Below are 18,682 nucleotides of genomic sequence, written 5' to 3' on the forward strand. Positions count from 1 at the left end.
TGGGTATAATGCTCGGGACTTCTTGTACTACAAGAAGCGTTGTGGAAGAGATGTTGCAAGTCTTCAGCCCCTCAATTTTGTCAGACATGCAGAGATTATGCTACAAGACAATGAGAGTGAGAAGGAAATCAGATTAGTACTCTCAAAGGAACAAGAGACAGCACAGCAAGTCAGCATAACACCCCTCAGCGACCAAGGCAGCAGCTGGAAGAAGATGAGCATCCGTTTATGGATGATCCTTTTGATGCATACAAGGACTGGCTAAAGAAGCTACGACCGGAACAATCCAAAAGTATATCATCTATGTTTTTGCATATGTTTTCGTATTAAGCAAAATCTTAGCACCTTTATATAAACTACACCTCATCTTACATTTTTTTGGTGGCTAACAGATTTGAAGGATGACACTAGGCAACAAGCAGTCAACACGTACAAGGAATTTTTAAGGATGAAAGGGGACATTCCAGAAATTAGTAATTTATTTTCCTTCTTCAACCAATGTTGTTTAGTACTATTTTTTTAAAACTGAACCTTTAACCTTGTGTGCAGTGGCATTTGTCGAGCAACGTGACACCGATGCAATCGTAGACGAAGACGACGAAAGCAATGGAAGCAATGCGACACCACCCTCAAATAGGCCAAGCCATGCAAGGAAGGCAAGAGACGAGGGAAACGGTTTGTGATAATGCATGTACTTTTAATATTGGGTTCACATATCTTAATTGAGAACTACTACAGCTCAAGATTGTTATTGTCTTTTTTGCAAGGACATGGCTCCAATGAACGCAAGAAAAGAGGTCGTGGCACTGTTAAAGGATTAACAGTAGGCAACAAGAGAGTTAAGGAACGCATTCACACACTCCCAATCGAATTTTCAGAAAGCCGTGGAGGACCCATTGGACCGAATACCCGTGCATTTGTCGATGAGGTCGTTATATTTACAAGGCAATGGTCCCCACTAATTGGAGTAAACAGTTGGAAGGATATAAAGGAAGAAGTCAAACTAGAAATTGCAGAAGAGATACTGGTATGATGTGTACTATTTTTTGTTAAGGAACATTGTTGTTGCTCTTTTACTGTCCAAAAAAGTGAGTGTACAGATGTAGAAATTGTGATGTTGACATGTTGATTTATGCTAATGTCATTGTACTAACCTAATGAATTTATCCCTCAGATGCTATTAGATTTCTTTTCTTGATTGTTTCTTTCCTCATGTTGCTTCATGCCTAGCCATTGTGCCTTTTAGTTTAGATTTCAGCTGAAAGCATATTCTGTAAACCCTTCCCATTGTATACAGAAAAAAGGCATGTTCAGTTAACCTCTCAAAGGAGAGTTATTTCTATGACTTTAGGATAGTGTTTGATCATTTATTTGACAAATTGGATGTGTGAAGCGAAGTGGATGATTTAGCTTTGTCATGTAGTATGTTTCATTAAATAAGTTTATTTTAGGCTCTCCAACTAGGATTAGTACTGTTGCATTGGATGATTAGTACTGTTGCACTAGCATGAATTTTTTTTTTAATTTTTATGATTTATTTTTTCTACACGCCACCTTAGCGTAAGCACGGGCATTATACTAGTTCTGATAAAACATTTCATTGCTTTTTAATTGTAAACAGCTTAGGTGGAACTTCATCAACATTGATGATGTGGATAAAAGAAAAGAGAAAATATGGAAAATTGCCAAGGAGCGGTACAGAGGATGGCGATCTGATCTGAGTGCCACATACAAGGCTTATAATAGTTATGGTGAGAGGATACGAAATAAACCCGAAGAAATACACCTTTTTGAGTGGCACTACTTGCAGTTGTATTTTGGATCTGATAAATTCAAGGTCAGTGCTAGTAAAATCTACTTTGTCAAACAAAATTGATGGACCAAAGTTGCATTGTTACATACCACTTGTTCTCATTCTGCAGAAACTTAGCAGCCAGAACTCCTCCAACCGTCAGCAGCAAAGAACCAAGCATGTGATGGGTTCAAAGAACTTCTCACAATATAGCTTTGAGCTGGTAATCATTAGATACACTAATCTAGTCCTTCCCTTGTATGATGCAATACTTGTGTGCTAAATTTTTTGGCATCCTAGAGAGACCAAGAAACTGGTGAAGAGCCAAGTGATCTTCTTTGGAGGACCACTCACACAAAACATGGCGCATGATCAAATCCTGTATCAGCTTCGGTATATGTAAGTAAATGTTTCGTTAACCTTTTTATAGCTGCTGGTAGTGTCAAGCAACTCTTTACAGGTTCTGTTATTTAATTTAGGAAAATGCAACCATGAAAATTGGTGAGATTGGATTAGAACCTGATAGACCAGCACTTACAACTGTTGAGGAGAACATGATTTTCCAGCCATGCTACAAAGAAACAACACAAATCAAATCATCCAAATTACATGGGCATGGATATTTGGCTACGTATCGAACTCGCAGAGAACTTATGAAAGAGAACCTTGAAGTACATGCACGTGCTCAAGCTGCAGCTAGGGAGAAGAGCATTGCTTTAGAAGCAGAGGTTGACAAGCTTAAAGAACAGATTGTGCAAGAAGCTGCAGAAAGGGAAAGGGAGAAAGAAGAAAATAGGAGGAGGATGCAAGAGGAGTTGGAAAATGCTAAGATAAACTTAAGAGAAGAAATGAAGCAAGAATTTCTTAATATGCTAGCGCAACACAAAGAAGGAGCTATGATTATGGTATTAGAATAATTTTTTATCCTTTGTACTCTTGATAATCTTATGATTGTGATGCCTAATCTTTCACCCCCAATATTTGTATGTATAGAGTACCCTGCAAAACAATGCCAGTACACAAGTTGCACAAATCATAGAAGAGGAAGATGAGACAGGTGGACATGAAAATGAAAATGAAGATGGGTTACAGGAGGTAATGACATTATTTCACTATGTTCCATGTACCTTGAACTGTAGCTAAAATAGATCAAACAACTGGATGTTTGTAGACTCAGCCTGGAAGCGTTGTCACCGTACAAAAAGGTGCACCAGCACCTACTCGCTCCACTAGAAGTACTGCACCTCCCAGCAGAGCTCTTTTCAACGAAAACACTACAAATGTGACTACATCGAAGACATATATCACTTTACAGTAGCTGATGAATAGGACAAAAAATAATCCCAAAAGGAGGAAGGTAACAACCAGATAATTGGAATCTAAATTCTTGCATGATTTAATGAAATTTTATCAAATGTGGCCTTCCTTGTTGAACTAGGAAATGTAGAAAATACATTGAACATGCGTGCTGAAAACTGCAACTTGTGCAGGTTTGATTGGGTGAGTTGTTTTGAGTAGTAATCTACCTTTTCTATGATACTTGATAATACAAAAGTTGTAGAGGGTTTAGAGATGTTTGTCGTCATGAAAGGTCATGATTTTAGACCTAGAGAATTAGAGTTATGAATTTTGAAAGTAGCCGGTCAGGTTTTGACCTTGGTCTGGACAGCAGTGGGTGTTTGTGTTTTTTGACAATGATAACTGCAGAATCTTATTTAACAAATAACTAGAAAGATGTAGAGAATTTTATGGGCTTTCCGTATTGTTAAAGAATATAATTTTTCGTTGTCTACAACTCAAGTTATGATTTTTCTAATCAACTAAACTGCTGCTGCCTTAAAAATTCAGAGAAGGCAGCTGCTACTGTAACATATGCAGTAGCTACATCTGATCCGTTGAAAAGGCCACGATGGATAGGATCAAAGCCGTATTTTCTTCTCCATCCCTCCCCAAGGCTTGCTGATAGACTCTGCTTCTTTTAGCAGAATTTATAAAGAGCAAAAGAGAATGCATACATCTTATAATGCAATCAAATGGAACACAGTTGCATGTGTCTGCTAGACTGCTATAAAAACTTGTATTACCCAATAGAACCATGCCTTCAGTATGTAGCCTACAAAAAAATATAGATTATCATTTGTAAAGTCAATTGAACTTATATAATCGACCTATACTTACAATGGAATTTTGCTAAAATTCCCAGCCATCTACGCTTCCAAGGAGTAAGGATTGCTGACATCTTGAACAACATTTAAACTCTGAAAAGAGAGGGATATACAGAGACCAAAACAAAGATTGAGAAAGTAGAGAACAAAATATCAAGTTATTGTGAAAACACAGAATGCTATTTTCATGGAAAAACATAATTGTAATAAGCATACAGTAAGAATTTGAGTAAAACTAGAAATTGATTCATACGTTTGTGGTTCTGGAACAATGGAACATGACTTCCATCTTTTTCATGGAAAAAGGAATTGCAGCAACTAGACCGACAACATTTGCTCATTTACAGAATTGCAGTAGAACTTCAACTATGCAAAATCTTGGTTCATGGCTTTTGTATATGAAATTAGAAATTAGAACCATTTTATATCTTCATCTCTTTACATTGTGCAAAAATTAGTAAACTTAATATTGTTCTAATATCCCAATCATATTCTTTTGGCAGTAGGTGGACAAGGTTTCAGTGGGAGGCTCATAATGAAGCGAGGACATAGCCGAGGAGATGACATGTTGGGCTGCTAGGAATTTCTCAAGTGCTGCATAGATGTTAGGAAGTTTGTAAAAAGTTGTCAAATAATGAGTTAATTGTACACTCGTTTATGATTTTAGCTACTATTTTATGGGTTTGGCAACATATTGAATGATTAATTATAATTAATATATGTGGGTGCAATTGCTTTTGATATGGTTTATTGATTTGCAATGATGATTTATTAAACCAAAATTAAATGTTACTAGCATTGCAATAAAAGCTATACCTACGAGCCGTGATGCGTGGCAATATGTTGTATGGCAACAGACTTATTTACGTTGCAAATAATACTATTGCCACGACATGACTATTGTTGCAATAACAATTAATCTTCCACAACGAATAAAATTGCTTGGCAAACTCTACTATTGCAACGGCACCGAGGTCATGGCAATAATGAACGGTATATCGCAATGAATAAAATTGCGTGGCAAATGATACTGTTGCAATGGCAACGCGGCCATGGCAATAATGAACGGTATCTCGCAACGGATAAATTTGCGTGGCAAATGATACTATTGCCACGCCAAGACAAGCGTGGCAATAATGTATACTCTCTCACAACGATTACATTTGTGTGGCAAATGATTTACTTGCCACGGCACAACGGTCGTGGCAACAACACCTTAAGCAACAAAATTATAGCGTGGCAACAAAAATCTATTGCCACGCTATCGCTCATTGTATTTACCACCTCTCGCTACAAAGACAAACGTGGCAAGTGCTCGTATTGCCACGCCAATGAATGTTGCGATAACATCCTATTACAATGCTTGGCAACATTGCAAGAAAAGCTAACTCTTGCAATGCCAAACTAGCAACGGTTGCAAGTTCTTATTGCAACGTGACTTTTTGCAACCATTGCCAACGAACGCGATTTCGTGGTATGAACTACCTTTTTGCAACAAAATTGGGCCTATTGCAACGTTTTCTCGTCGTTGCGCATGGGTTAGAAGTTTGTAGTGAAATTTTTAACTAATAATTTTGAGATGAAAGATTTGGGAGAGGCTGATGTTATTTCTAATATCAAGCTTGTGAGAGAAGGTGATGCTAGGGTAACTCTGTTATAATCCCACTATGTGGAAAAGGTGTTGAGTCATTTTGGGTTTAGTGACTGTGCACCTGCTCCTACACCTTATGACCCTAGTGTGCTATTAAGGAAAAATCAAAGAATAGTAAGAGATCAGTTGAGATATCCCTAGATCATTGGTTCGCTCATGTATCTTGCTAGTGCAACAATGCATGACATCTCTTTTGCTGTGTGCAAGCTGAGCCGATTTGTGTCAAACCCGGGAGATGATCACTGGCGCGCTCTTGAGAGGGTGATGCTCTATCTAAAAGGCACCATGAGCTACAGTATTCGTTATACCAGACATCCAAAAGTGTTGGAAGGCTATTGTGATGCCAACTGGATCTCTGATGCCGATGAGCTTTATGCCACAAGTGGATATGTGTTTTCGCTTGGAGGTGGCGCTGTTTCCTGGTAGTCTTGCAAGCAGACTATCTTAACGAAGTCTACAATGGAAGCAGAACTCACAGCATTAGACACTGCTGGCTCTGAGGCCGAGTGGTTTTGTGATCTCCTTATGGATTTACCGGTTGTTGAAAAACACATACCGGCTATTTCTACGAACTGCGATAACCAGACTGTGATTACAAAGGTTAACAGTTCTAAGGACAACATGAAGTCCACAAGGCATGTTATGAGACGATTAAAATCTGTCAGAAAATTGAGAAACTCTAGAGTAATAACGTTGGACTATGTTCACACGTCTAACAATCTGGCAGATCAGTTCACTAAGGGTCTGTCACGCAATGTGATAGAAAGTGCATCGAGAGAGATGGGTTTGAGACCCACTTGAAATTTACTATAGTGGTAACTTGTTCTATGTGATCGAAGATCCCGTGAAGTAGAATGGTGAAACAAGCTAGTAGTAAATTGTGAGGAAAGATCCTTAGTAAGACTCATTTCTGATGCATATCTTTCCTATCTGTAAGGTAGGTTGGTTTTTACCTTAATGTGTTCCAAGTGACTTGCTAAAACAAAGATGTTGTCCTACATAACATATTTTGAGGAGCACACCTATATGAGTCAGGCTGCTGGTCACAGTCTATGAGATTTGGGTGATCTCTAAATACTCATAAAAGGCACTAGAGTATGACTTATATGCTTCAAATAGAGGGGATGCCTTGTGCAGCCAAGTATCAGCTAAGGAGTTTAGTGACATTCACCTCACACAAAACTGACAATTTAAAGCATAGTCCATTGTTCAGTTGTGACTGAGTGAAACTATTGCTCTAGATGGATGTTCAACTTAACAGTCTCCATCGAAACACTGGTATATAAAAGAAATGTGGTTCTGAGACTATTTTGTTATAAACCCTAGAGTTTGGTGGGGATTGTTGGATATAATATGGGCTTGGCCATATAATATTTAATAAATCAAATAAAACTCTATGGTACGTAATATTAAGCATTGTATGGTTTAATACCATACGGGATTTTGACTGAACGTTGACTCAGCTTATATGGTTGGAAATTATTCATCTACATTGAGAAGCTGAGAAAAGGACAAAGGCATGCCACACGCGCGCACGCGCCGCCGCGGGCTGGGCTGTGGCCGTGGCCGTGGCCATGGTCGCGGGCGGGGCCGTGGTGGTGGCGAGGCGGGCGGTCGGTGAGCGAGCGGGCGGGCGTGGCCAGTCTTTTGCCACTTAATCCACATAATCATGGGTTGATGGTGGAGGCGAACTGATTGTGTCAGTTACCGTGCTTTCCGCTTCCGATTCTCCGTCTCCTAGGATTCTCCGCTTCCCCTCTCCCTTCCCGTCGCTCCCATATATCCGAGTCCTCCGTCAGTCCAGATCTGTGTCTTCGGCAACCGCTCCCGAGAGAAACCACATCTCAGCAGCCTTCTGGCTTCCCCGTCCCGTACCTCTGCGCGCACGGAGCAGCGGGAGAGCATGTGCCTCCGGAACCCTCGCCCGCTTGAGAACCTTGTACGGGCTATGCGGCGATTAGGTTTTTGGGGAGCGATCCGCGACTGCTCATCTCTTCCTGGTGGTAATCGCTCTTGGAACCCGTCTTCTTCCTAGTGATCCGTTCGTGGGACTACACTGCGAACATCGTCCTGCACCGACTGTGGTCCGCGACTTTGAGCAACGCACTATGTCGACTAGTGCGAATGGAGCCTCCGATGCCCTCGGCATGGGACCCTCCGCTGGGTATAGTCTAATCTTTCTGATTACTGTAATCTTCGCTTTTACTGTATTTATCTGTATGTCATCTGTGCATGTTGTAGCGTTCGTAAGAGGTATACACATGCACATATATGCCGTCACGAACCTGCTGATGCAAATTTTCTGGATTAAACTGATAATGAAAATGCCTAAATTTCTAACACTGACTTTGCTATGTTCCTCTTCAAATTTTTAGTCGTGGTGGCTTATTAACCTGATGACTTTGCTGGTGGTGCTGCCTACAAGATGAAAACAAGGACATTGGACATAGAGGGAAGCGACAATGAGGACAGTGAACTTGTAGGCTTTGTAGCTCTTGTTTGTGTCTGTCAACAAGTACTCTGTTTTAGTTTGCATATATTTCAGTTCTAATTTGCATGTATCTGAATGTTGCCGTAGCGTTAGCACGGGCAGTATACTAGTACTATTAATAAGAGTTAACTTGGATGACTATCATTGTGTGCTCTGTCAACAATCTTCTGAAGAAACTTTAATGCATCATCTCTTCTACTGCCCATTTGCTAAGGATTGTTTGGGGGCCTGAAATTTTCAGTTTGCAGAACAGCTCACTACGCCTCAGATCTTTCAAGATTGGAAAACTCTTCAGAATGTTAGCTTTGCACTTGACATTTTCATTCTGATTTGCTGGGCAACATGGACAATGAGGAATGATGTTATTTTTAGAAACAAAAATCCCTCAGTTGAGGACTGCAGAAGGGTAGTCACGGTGGAATCTCTTCTCTCTTCTCTTGTTGCACAGAACAAAGTCAAGAATCACCCCCCTCCTTGAATCATGGATAAACTCCAATTTGTAATCTTTTGGATTTTTACTCCTCTTTCTCTGTACCCTGAGGCTCCCAGTTAGAAAGGGGATGGGCATAGGATGTTAGCTTTCTTTTCTTACCCTTTGTATTATTGTCACTCTGTTACCTTTTTTTAATAATAATTTGCAGTAGGAGCCTCTGGCTCCTCTGAATCTTCAAAAAAAAAAGAGTTAACATGCATATATATTTAGTTCACAAAAATAACGATAGTACAATAAATAAAGAAATTAAAAAGATAAATAGATACGAACGGGAACGGCAACCACGCTGAGTGACGCGTGAATACGAAGATCGTAAATAGGCATGCGCGAATACGCCGACTCGCCACGCAAACTGGACTGTTTTTTTTTTTTGAGGAAACTACTAGTAGTGACTTCTTTGCCGAGTGTATATCGTTGCCGAGTGCGGCACTCGGCAAAATAGCTCTTTGCCGAGTGTCCGACTTTTAGCCCTCGGCAAAGAAAGTTGCACTCGACAAAGGATCTGTTTCCCGTAGTGACTGGACTGTTTCTGAGCCGAATACATATGCTATAGATACATATACTCATGGCCCCCCAGCGGCTATGGGCCCCCGCCCGTCGCACTGCCTGCCCTCCCTTTAAGACTGGCCTGGCCTTGAGAAGTGCAATCTCAAGTGGGTAACATGAGCCATTTTAATATTTTTTAAACATAATACGGACATTCATAGATATATGCACATGTATCCACCCATATAAATACTGCTATATACAACATTTCTAGGGGCAACTACAGATGGTTCGTAGGGATGGCTGGCGGCTATAGATAGTTTGTAGGGGGGGCTAGGCCACACAAGGCACGCGATTTTTCGCGCACCTTCACTGCTGCAGGCTCGTCAAATCTGCGACCTCAGGCCTCGCGCGCCACTCCACTCATAAGTCACTTGTTGTGTCCATATGAGATACTCGTCCTCATTATATTGTTATCTAATTTTGAAATGAATATTTGGGGCCCTAAATGAATTCAAATGAAAAAGCTGATACTCTTAAGAATTGAGGATTCCATCTTTTCGAATATGATATTGATCAATAGTTCAAAATATTTTCTATTTTTCATGCATCCATAGAGCATATTCATGTTATGGTTGTGGACTATATAAAATTGATCTATTGTCCATGGATTAGAAATTGAGATTATCAACCTAGGTTAGGTGGGGTCTCAACTAACCAATGCATTGTTTGTTAGTACAAGTATTGGATATCAATTGACAATAACTAATGAACACAATTGTTGCCCATGTGGTTAAGTGCTTTATAGGACCATGTGAAGGTACTATCACACAAGATATTAAAGAAATTATTGCACTTTATTTCTTTGTTTATTTCTTTTTGGTTCACTGCATTTGATCAATTTACACCACAATCTTGAACTAATTTGTCTCAGGCGCTCAATTTACTTGTCCATCTTGGTTTTCTGCTTGAGCAAAGAGGTTAATCACTAGAATTCTGATCCAAATCCTTCAACTGTAAGTTACACTTAAATATGAATGTGTAAAAAGAACAATTTTTCATGAAGTACACATGATAGATTGAAGTCAGTACTTGATGGTTTTCAAGTTGAAATTTTCACTGTCAGATCACCACTACTTGCTGTCAATGCATATGTTGCTTGTGAATACCATCTTACTTGGTTCTTTATTGTTACTTTAGCAGCGGATCACAATTCCTCAAGTACAAAAGGTCCGTGGTTTAAAAAAGTTTACAAACAACCTATTTTCAATAAACAAAATGTTAAGCTACTCTAGACGACGTCGATGCGTCCTTTCGAGACTCGGAGGTGAATCAAGGAAGAAATTAAGGGAGTTGATTCGGTGCCCGGGCGGTAGACAGAAGTAAGGCGAATGTTGGGGGGGGGGGGGGGGGGGGGGGGGCATATCCCTCATGGGCTCTCCCTCAGTTTGCATGTTTTAACCTCACCCCCGAAGTATCACATGACATGAGCCCCATAGGCTATCCCTAACTTCATCTGAGGAGGCTTCCGAAATGATGGCTTGGCAGGCGCAAAAAGTCATCTTCGGAGATACCCCCAAAGGAAGCATAGCAGGTGCACCATCACCCAAACCTTTGTGTTCTCCTTATGGATGTTCTCCTTATGAACACAAAGGTTTGGCTGAGCTGCTACCTGAAATCGCCACCGACGACAGGACGGTGATCATCACGTCAGAGAACGAAGCATTTGGGCGAGGCCTAACTCGTTGCTCGGCCTGTTCCGCGAGAGCTTTCGGGCCGGCGAGGGAACCAAACACTTCCTTGACCATGTCCTTGTCGTCGCCGTCGACGCCGTGGCGTTCGTCCACTGCAAGGCCGTGCACCCACACTGGTACCTCCTCGAGGTGAAGTCCTCCACGAACCTGAGCTCCGAGAACAGCTTCTTGAGCGAGGCCTACGTGGAGCTCGTCTGGGCCAAGCTCTCGCTGCAGCAGCGCGTCCTCGAGCTCGGCTACCATTTCTTCTTCACCTTCACGGTACGCCATCAGCCATCCATAGAAGCTCAAACGATTTAAGCACGGATGCAGCGTATTTTAGATTATGACCTGAAGATGCATCATGGCTGCACGTCCGGCTGAGATCGTCTCTCTGCATGCAGGACGTGGACGTCGTGTGGTATGCGCAAGCGCAACCCGTTCCGGCACATCAGCGTGTTTCGCGGACATGACGACGTCGAGCGACGACGCCAACAGTCTTGACGACAACTGGTCCAACACCGGCTTCTACTACGTCAAGGCGACGAACCGGACCGTGGAGATGCTGCGGCAGTGGCGGGCTGCGCGGCGGAGGTTCCCGCCGAACCACGGGCAGGCCATCTTCAACGAGATCAAGCATGAGCTTGCCGCCGCCCTCGGGGTGCGCATCCAGTTCCGACCTCGACACGGCGCGCTTCGCTGGCTTCTGCCGGATCTTCCACAGCAACATGGGCGCGGCGTGCACCATGCACGCCAACTGCTGCTTCGGTCTCGCTAACAAGCTGCACGACCTCAGGGAAGTGCTCGGCCAGTGGAGGAACTACACTGGCCTGACGCCGCAGGAGAAGAAGAGCCGAAAGTTCTTATGGAAGGATCCTGCCAAGTGCGAAACGCCGGACAAAAAGAACTGATCGATAAATACATGATCATGCATCCCTAGAGGCAACTGGGCTGCGTCCCACGAAGAATATAATTCTCAATTTTCAAGGACAAATTAGTCAAGAACAAATAAAATGGTATATGTATCCCTACACAGACTTTATTTTATCTGTATGTACATGTGTTGGTTGGACCAAGGCAAGTCAAGTGATCACATCCACAAACTCTATATTTTATTACTATTATAGTACTCCCTCCATCCCGAGTAAATCAATTTCTAGAGTTGTCTTATTACGTCAAATATTTTTAAATTTGATCAAATTTATAGAAAAGGAATCCTGCTGAGATTTATGACACCAAATTAGTGTTATTAGATACACTATAAATATATTTTACAATATGCTCATTTGGTGTCATAAATATTTATGCTCTTTTATAAATTTGTATTTATGCTCTTTTATAAATTTAGACAGATATAAAAAATTTAATTTAAGACAACTCTAGAAACTGATTTATTCGCAGACGAAGGGAGCACATATATGTGACAACCTTTTTTTAGGGCACCATAAAACTAGAGTTGTAGATCCCAAACTAAAGCTAGAGTTGAATCCTTTTTGGATAATATTTGAATATTAGAATTGTATTCTACCCTAGTTAAAGGGACTCTTTTTATATGATATTTTCAAATATAATCCATGGATTCATGGAAGTACAAAAATCAGCATTGTAGTTACCTATTTACTCGCTATGTTCCAAATGTCCTATGAGTAAATCAAAACTTTAATTAAGTTTATAGAACTAACGTCTCTACGACAATAAATTACAACATTTATTTTAACTGATACTCCTGCATGTTAACATTTTTCTAAAACAATTGGTTAAAATTAGATATGTTTGGCATAGTAAAAAATTAAGTGACATACTATAGTCTGAAATTGTGATTGTGTTGGCAAAGCTTTTTACGATTGACGAGTAGTCGTATGAATCATATACAGTAATCAGAATGATAGCACATGGAGCGCAGAGTTTAACTAGTTTAGGTGGGTTCACCATGTCTCGTGTATACGTGGTCAAGTGAAGCTTAACCTATGTTATATTAGCTCTTGTCGTAGCCATGTTGTGATATCTATAGTTTAGCTTTCAAATTTTGATTTTATTAATTGCCATAATTTTAAGCCTGTATTTTAAGTTAAAACACTAGTGTTTATTATATTATTTTTTGGTAATCTTAAAATAAGTCACCATCACCTTTGTATTCTATTCAAAAATAGATTCTAGATCAAATATTGCAGTCTTTGTTCAAATATAGGTAATTATTAGTAGTATGTGCATGTAACTTAGATGCAAATTTCATGTTGTTTTAATTTATCTATTTTCCAAAAGTAGCATGTATGGGTAACTTTTTAGAAAATATAGAATAGATCAATAACTATTATTGTTAATGATGATTATAATCTACTGAACCGATGATGGGATATTTCTACATTTTATGAAAAATAGAATTTATATTTATCCTATCATGTCTTGAGGGAGTTATTATGAAGGCTTCCAATTATAATTAATTAGTTTCTATCCCTTTCTTTAGAAGTAGCTTGAAAACTAAATTGCCATATATATACTACATTGTTTTTGAAACGAATCAGGCTGGAGAGCTGCTGACTATATTAAAAGATAAGAAGCCTAGATTAGCTAGGTAATACAATGAAACAACAGGAACCCTGAAGGGTCTAGCAACAACAACACAATTGAAACAACCGAAACAACTAATAACAATTGCTAGTTGGAATGGGACATTTTCATTCTGATTTGCTGGGCAACATGGACAATGAGGAATGATGTTATTTTTAGAAACAAAAATCATGAACTGTCCTGGTTTGTGAGCATCGTACGTGACAACGTGGTCAAAACTTTTTCAAAATTTTTCCACGGCATACGCATACGATACGGCAACAACTCGACAAGTTTCATGATTTTCGGAATTCGTTCGCATTTTATACAATTAAAAAACCACTCCCACGCAAGTTGGTGGCGTTGCCCCGTGAGCACGTTGATCGAAATTTCGAGACAGTTCCTGGATTTAGCCTAAATTTACACTAAAAACAAGGATAACAATTTTTGAACGAATGTAATCCATTATTCAATGCACCCGCAGTTCAACCTTACATTTTCCGGAAAATTCAACAAAACAAAATAAACTATAGAAATATGCCAAAAGGCAATGAAAATGTCCCAAATTTAAACATGTTGTTTGTGGTAGTGTACTAAAGCTTTAAAAAAATTGGTGGCAAAAAACCAAAAAAAAAAAATTTTGCCGAGTGCCTAGGGTTGGCACTCGGCAAAGTAATAACTTTGTCGAGTGCCACCCAGCTGGCACTCGGCAAAGAGCTGCTGGTTTTATTTTAAAACTTCGCCGAGTGCCAGATCATGACACTCGGCGAAGAAAATTGACTTTGCCGAGTGCCGCCGATCTGGCACTCGGCAAAGCTGCCTTATCTTCACCCGCGCCCGGCTGGCGCGCTCTCTCTCTCTTTCTCTCATTTCTATCTCCCTCTCACCTCTCTCTCCCTCAGCCGCCGCCGCCGCCGCACACCGCCGGCCACAGCGCCTCCGCACACCGCCGGCCACCGCGCCTCCGCCCCGGCCCGCGCCTCCCCGTGCGGCGGCCCCTCGCCGACCGGCGCCCCCGGGCAGCCTCCCCGCGCGGCCCCCAGCGCCACCGCGGCGCGCCCCGCCGGTGGCCACCGCCCGCGCTGGCCCCCTCAGCGGCCACCTCCCCCGCCGGTGGCCACTGCAGAAGAGAGGAGGAGGAGGCGCGCCACGGCCACCGTCCCCGCCCGGCCTCCACCGCCCGCGTCGGCCCCGCCTGCGCGCCCTCGTCGGCGGCCACCTCCCCCGCCGGCGGCCACTGCAGAAGAGAGGAGGAGGAGGCATGGGAGAAGAGAGGAGGAGAAGGAGAAGGAGAGGAGAACGAAGGTGCCGGCCTAGGCCCGTCGACCCTCACGCCACTGCGGCCGTCCCCGCCGTCGTTGCCGACCCTCGTTGTTGACATTCTCGTCGCGAAGGTATGCCCTACACCTGTAGTAGTTAGTAGTAGTACTTAGTAGTGTTAGTAGTAGTTAGTAAGTAGTAGTAGTTAGTAGTTAGTAGTGTTAGTAGTATTGTTAGTAGTAAGTAGTGATAGTAGTAGTGTTAGTAGTAGTAGTGTTAGTGTTAGTAGTAGTTGTAGTGGTAGTAGTACTTGTTGTTGTACTACTTCGATACTTTCATCTGCATAGAAAGAGAACTAAAGTACATGGCTCGTCTTGGTATATATATGTTTGTTGGCCTTCGTGCCTATGTTTGGTATATATGTGGTTGTTGGCCATCGCGCCTACGTTTCTTGCAGGTTTTGGAAACCTCCCCATGCAGGGGAGGTGCTGCTAAAATTTTCAATGGATTCTATCCTATTGCCTTTTTATGTAGGAGAAGGACCCGTGGGAGGGACTCGACGACCCTGATCATCTTCATTGGCGCTACTGGTCTGCCTGCATCGCATCGCCTCACCACTACACCGACACGCCATTGCCCCGCTAGCCTGACTCCACCGCCACCCTAGGTATAACCCCCTCCTCCTATGCATGCATGTTTTATATGGTCACGTAGCCCAGTTAGGCATCTCCCGCTTGAAAGAGATACGGTCGGAGGTATGCAGATCTTTGCATATCTGCGACCGTATCTCTTTCGGATTGTCCACGTATTTTGGACAGCCCGCAGATGCGTAGATGAGGTTAGTTTCCATGGTTCACTCCGGTCTGAGACAGACTTTCGGCATCACCTCCCTGTTGTTCTCCGGATACACACTCTCTCTTACAGGACATGTATCGAGAGAACAGCGGGGAGGTGCTGCCGAAATTCTATCTCGGATAGGAGCGGAGCATTGAAACTGACCTCATATACGCATCTGCGGGTGGGATTAGGACCTATCCTCACCTATTAGATGGTAGGAACACCGTGCAGATGAAATTGCTGGTTATATTACTCGCTTACATATGTATATGCCAGAGGATGGAGAACCGTGATTGGATGTACACGGGCCACGCAAGTATGACGCCAGAATGGATGACTAAGACTAATGCTTTCTTGGAGCATTAATTTGGCGAGGCTGCTAGAGGGTCGAGTCGGATGACGTGTCCCTGCAGCAAATGTGACAACCGTGTAAGAAAGAATAGGAAGAACGTGGGGGAAGATCTTTGCAAGTATGAATTCACGCCAAACTATACCTGCTGGATCCACCATGGTGAAGCCGATCGTATTAGAGAGGAGGTGGTGAGACCACGCCTCGAGGCTTTTGATGGAGATGCCGGGGTAGCAGACTGGATGGATGACTTTCAGGAGGCACGGTTTGGTGAAGGATTAGAGGACGAGCCAGAGGAATCCACAAAGGCGTACTACGATATGCTGTCTTCGGCACAGAAGCCCCTTCACAAAAAGAATGGTTTCGCAACTGGATGCCATTGGACGCCTAATGGCGTTCAAGTCACAGTGTAGCATGAGTCGAGACAACTTCGATGGTATGTTGGCAGTTGTTGGATCCCTGCTTCCAGAGGGTCACATTCTGCTGAAGAACTTGTACAAGTCACAGAAACTTCTTCGTGCCCTTAAGATGCCGTATGAGCACATCCATGCTTGTCCGAATGGTTGCGTCCTATTTAGGAATGATCACGAGAAAGCAACGCACTATCCAAAGTGCAAATCCTCTAGGTATCTGGAGGTCGACACTAGTGATGGCAAGAAGGAACAGCTTGGTATCCCTGCGAAGGTCCTACGGTAACTTCCTGTCATATCGAGGATCCAACGGCTATACATGATAGAGGAGTCCGTGAAACAGATGACATGGCACAAACATGGCAAAAGATACAACGCTGACAAGATGGTACACCCATCGGATGGTGATGCATGGACCCATTTCGATGGCATACATCATGGTAAAGCTGAGGAGGCTTGGAATGTACGTGTAGCGCTGGCAACAGATGGGTTCAACCCCTATGGATTGCTGGCGGCCCCGTACACTTGTTGGCCCGTGTTCATGATCCCCCTCAATCTCCCCCCCCCCCCCCCCGCATCATGTTTCAACCCAAGAACGTATTCTTATCACTGATAATTCCTAGACACCCTGGGAACAAGATGGGTTTGTTCATGGAGCCTCTCATTGATGAATTGATCCTTGCTTGGGAAAAGGGGGTACTGACATACGACCGAGCTACAAAGAAGAACTTCACAATGCATGTGTGGTATCACTACTCCCTGCATGACATCCTGGCGTATGGCATATTCTACGTGTGGTGTGTTCACGGGAAGTTCCCATGCCCAATATGCAAGACTGAGTTCTGGGTGAGTCTTCATCGCACTAAATTGGTCAATACTATGCATTCATTGGTCGTTCTTGAAATAATGAAATGATACATGATGTCTGTATGCAGAACTTCTTCAGGTGCGACGAAGGGTTTGAGGACCAGGCGACGCGAGTGAAGGACAAGGTCTGTAGGTCCCGACTCTCGGACCTGTACCACGAGACGTGGCTCCAGTGCATCATCAACTATAGCGCCAACGTCCTTGGTCAGGTGGTGAGGAAGGCCGATGCCAGGACCAGGACGCTCACTAAGGAGCAGTACCTCTTAGTAAGTATGAAACATTAATACTGACTCCTTCCATGAAGAATAGGTAGGCTTCATTTCATCTTCTAACATATCAATAACTTGATGGCATGCAGCAATGTCCTGATTGGTGCGCCAGGCACCGCCTCTGCTAAGAGGCCATTGTGGACAGGTGGCTCTCAGAGGAGTGGGCGAAGAAGCATAGCATTCATCGGGACTGTCGCCTGTAGATGGGTGGGGTGCCACACCACCAAGGCAACCAAAGCCTCAGCGTGTACGCCTAGACATGGGTAACCTTCTTTGTGTTTTCATCTTTATTTATTTATTCTAACGCTCAATTCTCATTACTTGTAATCATCTTTGTGTTTTCCTCGTAGTCCCAGGCGCACCAAGGCCAGGAATGCAACGAGTTCATGGCATACGCCCTGGCACACAAGGGCAAGGCGACGGCCCCAGAAGTCACCTACAACCCGACAGACGGGCCCAAGGCGTACACCAGCGCGAGCGTCCACAGCAAGCTTAGCGAGTACACCTCGGCGGCCCGCGAGCGCCATGGGGAGGACTTTGATCCAGCCACCCAGTCCCTGGACACAGACCTCCTAATGAGGCTAGGAAGAGGGAAGCAGCACGGCCGATACTAGATGGCGGACAGCACAGTCGACTCCACCTCTGTTCCCAACCTCGCCGAGATTCGAGCAAGGAGCACGAGCTCCTCCCTCCCCATACGCTCTCGGCAGCAGAGCTCACAGCAGCAGATGGTGGAACTCTAGGTTAGTACTATTTTATTCGTCGTTCATTACTTTTACACATCTAACTTGCCTTTGCATTATTTAAACATTGCGGGTGGAATGTTGCAGGCCGACTTGCGGAGGTTGGAGGCCCAGCAGGCGGCCCAGGTGGAGGGCCATCGGCTAGAGATGGAGGCTGTACAAGCCCAAAGGGCGGTCGAGGTGCAGAGGCTACAGGACATGTTCAACTTCATGGCGAGCCTTCAGGCCTTGCCAGGTGTGGTCATGCCCTAGTCGCTGCTCGCTCTAGTTGTGGCTCCTCCTCCTCCTGTAGGGACTTCGGTGAGTATATATGGTTGTTTATTCCTTTAGCTTGTGCGGCCCTCCTGTAGATACTCATTAATTCGCTTCTCCTTTGTGCAGCAACAGTCGGCGAGTTCGAACCCGACTCCTCAAGGTGGCCCTTCTCCACAGACCGGGTGGACAACTGGCCCTCCTCAAGGTGGCCCTTCTCCACAGGCCGGGTGGGGAGGCTGGCAGTAGGTACCGTTTATTTGTTTCTTTTCATGTTGCATGGGCTTGTGTTAGACTTAGCCTTATGTTGGACTACTACTAGAGACATATATATTGT

At 43.4% G+C, this 18,682-nt stretch overlaps 1 protein-coding gene and 1 pseudogene across 1 annotated transcript; both read left to right on the forward strand.

Moving 5' to 3' along the window:
- The first annotated feature begins 48 nt into the window (after window positions 1-48).
- LOC136451025 (uncharacterized) lies at window positions 49-4,679 on the forward strand. Its single transcript, XM_066451754.1, has 10 exons — window positions 49-292; window positions 393-473; window positions 550-675; window positions 768-1,027; window positions 1,622-1,837; window positions 1,923-1,986; window positions 2,453-2,697; window positions 2,786-2,887; window positions 2,964-3,149; window positions 4,461-4,679. The coding sequence occupies exons 1-9, from the start codon at window positions 229-231 to the stop codon at window positions 3,108-3,110; spliced, it is 1,305 nt and encodes a 434-aa protein (XP_066307851.1). The 5' UTR covers window positions 49-228; the 3' UTR covers window positions 3,111-3,149; window positions 4,461-4,679.
- A 5,935-nt stretch (window positions 4,680-10,614) lies between these two features.
- LOC136455522 (uncharacterized protein At4g15970-like) lies at window positions 10,615-11,722 on the forward strand (annotated as a pseudogene).
- The last annotated feature ends 6,960 nt before the right edge of the window (window positions 11,723-18,682 follow it).

Source organism: Miscanthus floridulus, chromosome 5 (assembly GCF_019320115.1).
Source record: "Miscanthus floridulus cultivar M001 chromosome 5, ASM1932011v1, whole genome shotgun sequence".
Taxonomy (NCBI): domain Eukaryota; kingdom Viridiplantae; phylum Streptophyta; class Magnoliopsida; order Poales; family Poaceae; genus Miscanthus; species Miscanthus floridulus.

Coding starts and splice junctions, on each gene's coding strand:
- LOC136451025 (XM_066451754.1), top strand. CDS start 229: ATGGATGATCCTTTTGATGCATACAAGGACTGGCTAAAGAAGCTACGA. Junction 293..392: donor ACGACCGGAACAATCCAAAA/GTATATCATCTA, acceptor GGTGGCTAACAG/ATTTGAAGGATGACACTAGG. Junction 2,698..2,785: donor AAGAAGGAGCTATGATTATG/GTATTAGAATAA, acceptor TTGTATGTATAG/AGTACCCTGCAAAACAATGC.